The sequence below is a fragment of the Lipotes vexillifer genome, unplaced genomic scaffold (genome assembly GCF_000442215.2).
Source record: "Lipotes vexillifer unplaced genomic scaffold, Lipotes_vexillifer_v1.1 scaffold4, whole genome shotgun sequence".
NCBI lineage: Eukaryota > Metazoa > Chordata > Mammalia > Artiodactyla > Lipotidae > Lipotes > Lipotes vexillifer.
The window spans coordinates 3,734,068-3,742,421 of record NW_006785876.1 but is presented as its reverse complement, the minus strand read 5'-3'; the positions used below and the strand labels follow the sequence as shown (position 1 = coordinate 3,742,421).

General features: G+C 53.5%; 1 protein-coding gene across 1 annotated transcript in view; it reads left to right on the top strand.

Moving 5' to 3' along the window:
• CUNH6orf132 (chromosome unknown C6orf132 homolog) overlaps window positions 1–8,354 on the top strand; it is a 25,938-nt gene that overhangs the window by 7,044 nt on the left and 10,540 nt on the right. The window contains 1 exon segment of the mRNA XM_007458316.1: window positions 3,157–3,263. Coding sequence (XP_007458378.1) covers window positions 3,157–3,263 — 107 coding nt within the window.

The window sequence follows — 8,354 nt, the reverse complement described above, 5'->3', positions numbered from 1 at the left end:
GACCCCGTGTCCCCTGCATCGGCAGGCGGACTCTCAACCACTGCGCCACCAGGGAAGCCCAAGAGGCTCTCCTTTAATCTCTTCAATTGAGGAGGGAGCTGCTTCCCAGGAAGGCCCATTCTAGTATCCCTGACACTGATCCTAGCAGCATTCATTTACTTCCACAGGAAAATCCCCAAGGTTGGACTCTATTGTCTTTCTGTTTAGTTTTGGACCTTGACCGTGAGGCTCAGAAAGCCCCAGGCCTGACCTTGAACTCTTGGGGGACCCCACTTATGGTAGTGGCCACACTTGCCTCACCTGCTGGTGTGCCTTGACCAACTGGGGACTGAGCCCAGGTATGAGGGGCCCAGGGAAAGTCTGTCAGGTTCTAGACACACCTCTTTTTTTTTTTTCTTGAAATAACATACATTTATTATCTTACGGTTCTGTAGGTCAGAAGTCTGACACTGATCTCACTGGGCTAAAATGAAAGTGTCAGCAACACTGTTATTTTCTGGAGGTTCTAGGGAAGAATGTTTTCTCACCTTTTCCAGCTTCTAGAGGCTGCCTGCACTCCCCGGCTCGTGGTCCCTTCCATCTTCAGACACGGCAGTGGCCAGCCAAGTCTTTCTCACATCACACCACTTTGACTCTGCTTCTCTCATCACATTTCCTTCCCCGACTCCCAGCCACACATCTTAGAATGGGGAAATCAAATTGCATTTCCAAGAGGTGCCCCCTTGGGAGGGAGCCACCCAGGCCTTCCACTTCTGTCTCTACCACAGCTGCTCGCCTTCCACAGGTATTCCAGAGAACAATCGTATTCTTAGAAAGGGCTCCCCTGCTCAAAACAACCACAAACCAACTGAGACAACAGTGGCTCAGAATCAGGGCTGAGTCATGGAATCTGTGAGGTGTGTAGAGTGGGAACATGTGGGGGTCAGATGGCCCCGGCTCAGATCTGGCTCTGCCCTAACCTGTGTGGGCCTTGGGCAAGCTGCTTCACCTCCCACCCCTCCCCAGCACTGCTTCTTGGCTACAGCCAAGCCTCCCATACCCTCCAATAGCACCCCTGCCCCTCACACCCCCATCCTCCCATCCACATCCTATAAATGGCGGGATCAGGATTCCCCACTTTGGGAGCAGTGTGTACAGTATAGTGGTTCAGAGGTCAGCCCTGGAGCAGAGACCCCGGCTTCACCACTTACTCTGAGGCTTTGGGCAAGTTATTAGATCTCTCTCTGTGCCTCAGTTTTCTCATCTGTAAAATGGGGATGGTGATCATACCAATTGCAAGGGGCTGTTTTGAGAATTAGATGAATTAATAATGTATAAGATGCTTAGAAGGGTGCCTGGCCCATTACAAGTGTTCAATAAATTCTACCTAGTCTTATATTATTACTGCTATTATAGTGATCAACCTGCCAGATTGCTTGCTTCTAAAACTCCTAGGCACACAATAAGAGTAACTATTCATATTGTGTTAACTCAGCTGCAGAAAGGATGCTCCCTAGACCCCAACACTGGTGCAGAGATTAAATAAAATAATGAGAGAGAAGGTCTGCTTGGAAGCGTGCCTGTGTTAGTCCCCACCGCACCCCCAGTATAACGTCTTGGTGATCAAAACAGCACTATCTAGAGAATGTCCCAGGAAATCCTGTTGTCAACACACAGACGCTTAGAAGCCAGTGAGAACTGGGTGGGTTTTAGTGGTAGCTGTTGGGGGTATCCTGTTATTTCTACTTTTCTTGTTTCTGATTGTGCCAAATCTGCACTCTTACAACCCCCCTCTCCCTCCCCACCCACCCTCTGGCATCTTGGTCTCCAGCCTTAGGCATGGAGCCTGGCAGCCACCACTGGGGGATCATGTTTGCCCAGAGTGTACGGGACGGGACGGGGCAGCGCTGGGAACTGGAATTTCTGGAGACATGGGGAAAACTTGCCATTTTGGCCCCTTTGAGAGGTAGAGAATCTGGAATGTGCCAGCCGACTCTCTGCCAGGTAGGGCAGCACATAAAGGACTCCGTGTCCCATTTCTGGGGTGCTCCCCCGGAGCCTCCATGTCACAGTCAAGGCCCTCTATGTGGGAATCTTTAAACTCTTGCACTTTTCTCCTAAAGTTATGTGCAAGAGGCAAAGTAACCACCAGTCATCCAATGTTCCAGTTAGTAGGATTCTGGTTAGTTGGAATTTTGACCTTTCTCCTCTTTCCTCTCTGGCTATAGAGGAAGAGAAAGTCCCTTGGCCCCAGTAAATGGAGAAAGCCCTCCTTGCTCATGACCCATGTAGTAGGAGGTCCACAGTGACCCCTGCCTCTCAGAGGTGACAGTGTGTGAAATTCTCATCAATGTGTCTTAAGAGTTATGAGGGAGATTGGTTGAGAAAATGTTCTACAATAGTTCCCACTATTGTAGAAACAGCCCAGAGCACAGGTCCAGCAACTAGAGGAAGAGAAAGGTCCTGTATTGTCTTCCTACAGAGGACGGGACCACATTTGCTGGCACTGTCATTGTGCCCGTTGTACAGATGGGAAAACTGAGGCCCAGAGAGGTTAAGCCACATGGTGAGTCAGTGGCAGAGCTGGGATTTGTAGTAAGTCAGGTGGACCCTACTGTCCTATTTCTGCTCTGTCCTCAAGGGCGCATCAGATGGAGCCATGCCCCCAACCATTGATGGTTTGGGAGCTAAAGAAATCTTGGGTTAGAGGAGTCCAGAAGGTGGGTGCTGGGCCACTGGGTGGCCTAATCTGCTCTGCTTGTTCCAGATTAGAAATTCAAACACTCAAGCGAAAAGCCAGCTTGTTTTCCTCCCTCTCTCAGAGGTAAGCTTTAGCTGGGGCCTTGATCAAGCTCTCAGGGCCCCAAAGGGAGGGACTTGTTGTGGGAGTGAAGACTTAGAACCTGTATGGGGTGGATGAGGAGAGAGAGGAAAGCTGGTGGCTGAAAGCTTCAGGAGACCCCAAGAAACCGCCCCTGGAGTCCCTCCCAATCCTGCTTCACTTGGTCCCAAAAGCACACGCCCCACCCGTAGGATCTTGTTATGTAAGAGGTGTTGGGCTGGGTCCAGCAGGGGCCACTGCGGGGCCTGATTAAACTCAGTTTTCCTGATTAAACTCCATTGGCCCCTGTGCCTTTGATCTCCAGCTCAAGGTCTCCCCTCACTTGTCTCCTCTAGATGGGATCTATTTTGGAGACAACCGAGTTGACACAGTGAGTGAGTCGGGAACCGCCACACTGAAAGCTCGGCCAAGAGTCCGGCCCCTGCTCACCTTTCTTCCACTGGTGAGTACTGTTCTGCCCTGAGGTCTGTGGGTCTGCTCTGGATGGGCCACCTTGGCTGCCATAGCGGAGGGAGCCCCACCTGCCCTGGCCCAAGTGGTCATCAGCCTCACCCTCTGTCCATTCCCTTCCGTCCTGATGCCAACCCAGGGTGGCTACTGGGAGGAGGCATGGCTCATGGCAGAAAGGCTGGGATTAGGGGTGTCAGCTCCTCCGAGTCGAAACCCAGGGAGAGGTTATGGGGAAGTTGTGTGCAGAGGCAATGCATCAGTGGGTACCTCCAGCTCAGCAGAATTCATATTCCACAATCACCGATGGCTGACTGTTCTGTGCCAGGTCCTGCATTGGATTCTGGGATTCAGAGATGATTGAGCCAACATTGCTCAAGGAACTCCCTGCCCAGTGCAGGGGATGAATCAGTAAACAGACTATTAGAATATAGGCCAGAGCAGGAGTGGCCAATCCAGCTACAGGGTGGTGATCAAGGAAAGCTTCCTGGAAGAGGTGGCACCTGAACTGTCTCAAAGGTCAAATAGCAGTGACCCTTGGGAGAAGGGCATTTGGGACTGATTTGTTTGTGGATCTGAAACTGCCAGAAACCAAAAACTCCCTTCTGGAGCCTGTGGTTGGGCTTTTGTTCTCTAAAGGGAAAGACACTCAAAACAACTGCTCTGTGACTGGGTTTTCAGGGACAGCCTAGACCAGTGCCATCCAATAGAAGTATAATGTGAGCCTCATGTGTAATTTTATAATTTCTAGTAGCTACATGAAAAAGAAATCGGTAAAATTAGTCCAAAGATGATCATTTCAACATTTAATCAATGTAGAAAATACTACTGAGATAGTTTATATTCTTTCTTTCATCATAAGTCTTCAAAATCTGGTGTGCCACATTTAGAGCACACATCTGACTTCTGACTAGCAACATTTCAAGGGCTCAGTAGCCACTTGTGGCCAATGGCTACCGTATGCAACAGCGCAGATTTAGAGCCTAAACTGTCAGCCTCATAAATTCCAGGTTCACTACTGTCTGTGAGACCTGGGTCCCGGTTGAGACAATACAGTCACTGGGGTCACAGCATCCCATACCTCGACTGACAAGGCACCTAATCCTGGTCTGAGTTCTCAGGGGCCTGTTAGACCTCATGGCACCCCATGCCTCAGTCTGGGGCATCCACAAGTTCTGTCCGGCACAACCACCTCCCTTGCACCGTCACCGATTTTTTCTGGGTTGTCCAAGCTCACCAACCAGACCCCGAGATTCTTTGTGAGAGGAACTGAGTCTTACAGTCTCCTTGCTGTGACCCCAAGGCCTGTATGTGGAGGACTGAACACACAGACCTCTGGGAATACAACTTGAAGTAATTTATTTTCTGCTTACAAAAGCAATTCACGGACATCACAGACGAATAGAGAGAGTACACCAACAACAACAAAAAGGTATAAAGCAAATGAGTCCGCCCCTAACTTTGTTTCCAGAGATGCATAAAACTATTACAGGGTTATCGCACCCATACATGCAGATGAAATAATTTTGAGATTTTCCATCGCTGGAAGTGAATTCGATTCTCTCCCTTCACCTACTCCCAGCACACATACTCAGAATTACAGTGGTGGGCGCCCAGGGCTGACACACCAGTGCCTGTTCTGGTTGTTAAAATATTTAAATAAATGGCAGTTTCCCCTTGAGTGGCTCTTGCTGTCCTGGCTCCTCCCTCAGATCTGCACCAGCAAGTAAAGGGTTAATGCAGCACAGCTGAGTTTCTTCTGATGGGCCGGCATCCTGTATCCCTGCTCCCACCCACCCACCCACTTTGGGCCCCTTCAGTGATCAGTGCAGGTCCCTGCCTTTCTGCTCTCCCCCTTTCTGGCTTGGGTCCTCTGGTTTGGATCTGGTCTGGGCCAAGCCGAGCATGACTTGGGGGGCTGCACAGGGTTAGGGACTGCTGGCTGGTACTGGCTTGGGAGCAGTCCTTCCGGGCAAGCCTCAGACCCAGTCCCAGGGATGGGGCTTCTCACCACCAAACTCACGGCCCCTCACTGGTGAGGGCGAGGGAATGAACACATTGTGAACCCACAGCTGAAAGGGGCCTCGTCGGGTCCACACCAGCCTCACTTTACATTGGCAGGAACTGAACCCAGAAAGGGAGGGTCATTCCATGCCGTCGGAGCCGGCTGGGTGGCTTGTGTAGTCCTAGCCAGTGTCAGGGCCATGAGATCATGGCTGACACGTGGGGGACACTTCCTGTGCATCAGGCACCATCCCAAGTGCCTCGCATGTGTTAACAGAGTCATTGGAGCTTCCCTCTTGGAAGATGCTGCTGTGAATCCCCATTTTACAGGTAGAGAAACTGAAGCACAGGATGGGGCAGTAACTTGCTTAAGGACAGGCAGCTCATAAGTGGCAGAGCTGGGATTTGTAGCCAGGCTCCAGGGTCTGAGTTCTATTCAGGCCGTCCTATCTTCCCCTCCACCGACGGCCTAGAAGCTTTTTTTCTTCCCTCCCAGCGCCAGCCCGCAGCACGGCCTGCATCTCCCGTGTCTGCCTCTCTGAACCCCTGCCTGGCAGCCAGGGCTTTCTGGGCACCAGGGTTTTTGCCTCTGTAGGGTCATAGACCACTTTGAGAGCATGATGAGGCTATGAGCCACGTACACGTAATTTTGCTTACAATTCCAACAGAGGGATCTCAGGCCCCTGGAAGCCCACCTATGATGCATCTTAAGATTAGGAACCCTGGGCATGGTGGCCCGTATCCCGGGGACATGTTTTACTCCTGACTCAGGTCGTAAGATACAAAGCAGCCCCAATATCCTTCATCACCGGCTCCTGGGTTGAGGGGAGTCCGACTCCTCTCCCTTAGGCTCTGGGCTGGGTCCTTTGCTTTCTTCTAGCTGGGGCAGGAGGCCGGGAGAATGAGAGGCAGGAGGACAGAACTGTGGGTTCACACGTAGACACGTGCACACACCCTGGCCCCCAGCCCCGCCGAGTTGGGGCAGGGGTGGGGAGCTGGGTCGAGGCCAAGCCCTGCCTGACACTGTCCTAAGCAGCTGGGCCTTGCCCCTCCCTCTCCTCCCTTCCCACACTCAGGGGGCACCTCCCAGGCCAGGCCACCCTGGGGCAGGGGAGGCTCAAGTCAGCGATGCCCATGACAGGCCCATGCTCTTCCTTGAGCGCCGTCCGGGCCGGACCGTCTTCTGGGAGCACTGTCGCTGTCAGTACCTCTCAGGAGCCCGCAGAGGGACTGGTGCGAGAGGGGAGGGCGAGATGAGGAGGAGGAGGGCCACGGCAGGTGCTTCTGGCCCCTTCCTGGAGCTTCGTTGCCCTGTTTGAGGTGAAAGTGCAGAGAACAAAGAAATACTCTTCCAGACAGCCAGCAGCCAGAGGCCAATTATGAAGAGGACCTTGGGATCCCTCAGTGACTGGGATGGGATCTGGATTGATCCTCAGGTAACTGGCACCAGTGCCCTCTCTGCCACTGGGCTGCAGGGTGGCTGAGGGCCAGGCCCTTCCTCTCCCAGGGCCTCTGGCTCCTCACCCACCAGCGGGGGTTATACTGGATGGTCCACTAGGGTCTCCTCAGCTGTGACTTTCTGTGTTAAAATAACTTGCTAACGGAGGGGCAGGAGGTGGGGTCAGCTCCCTGGAGCCCCCCAGAGACTCCAGGCCCTCTGAAAAGGACATGCTTCGGTCACCAGGGCCACCCCACTTCCTGCTCTGCAAGCTCCGAGGAACTGGATTAGAATCGCAAACTTCAGAGCTGGGGTAGGGGCGGACCTTAGTGCTCATCAGGATGAGAAAACTGAGGCCCAGGGAGGGACGGTCCTGCCCAGGCCACACAGATCAAAGGAGGTGGAGACAGGACCCAAGCCCAGGTCTCCTCCTCTCAATCCAGTCCTGTCTACACCACGTGAGCCTGGGCTGAGTCGGGGAAGGATCCTTTCTCCCCACTTCCTTCTACCTCCAAGGGAGAGCCCGGCCCAGAGCTCAAGCCAGAGCCTGTCCCTAGCTTTTGAGAGCTGATCTGGTGGAACAACTGGTGGAAGGAAGGTCATACTTTGCTCTGGGGCTGCCTCTTGCCCTACCCTAGTCTGAGCCCAGCCATCTCCAAGGCGATGCATACGAGGAATTAAAAATTAAATGCCAGCGTGGCAAATATGGGGAAACTGGCTGGACAGGTCCCCTGGGCTGCCACAGGCAGTGAGAGCTCCCTGGGTCACCCCACCCTCTGAGTCAGGCAGACCTGGCAGTGCCTGGGGCGGTGTCAGCCTGGGTTCCGGGCAGGAAGCCTGACTGTCTGGACCCTGCCCTCCTTGAAACGCAAAGATGCAGCCCGAGTCAGCCGGATTTCTCCTTCCCGCTTTTCCACCCCATCCCCCGCCATGGGAGCTCATCTCTGAACTCAAGGCCCAGGCTCCCTTTGGGGTTGGGGTTTGAGCTCCTTAGGGTGAGCTAGGAAGGCCAGTCCTTATTGGCTTTCGAGGGATTCGCGTGGCTGACGTTAGCTGGGAGGGCTGTCAGGTGGGGGAAGCTCCATGCGTTCCTGGGGGGTGGGTGTCAGAAGCTTGCAGCCAGTGTACGAGTGGAGCACCCTCTCCCCACCGTGGCCACCCCCACCTCTGCCCACCAGGCTTCTCCACGGTGGAGGTCTCAGCCTGAACCTCCAAAGCTCCACCCACACCCTTATCCTTATCCACACATGGCCACCCCTTGGGCTCAGGGATGTGCACCCCCAGCTTGGGCTGCCCTCAGAAGGACTGACCGGGAAGGAAGCTCTAGAAATGGGCTCAGGGCCATTTGAATGGGGGATTGGAGCAGGGTCAAGAACGGGGTGTTGTGGGCTCTTAGAGTCCCTTTGATCCCATGGACTCCTTGCCCTAAAGGGAACCAGAGCAGGGCCCTCTGTAGCTCAGAGTCCAGGGCAGGACCCTGAAACGAGGGTCTAAGAGCAATTCTGGGATGGCAGGCTGGTCCAGAGGAAGATGGCCTTGTTGGTGGAATTCTCTGTTCCCCAGGAAGGGGGTATGAGCTGTGGCAGAGGGTGGAGGGCAGAGCGGGGAAGTAATGGGGCTCTTTTTTTTTTTTTTTTTGCGGTA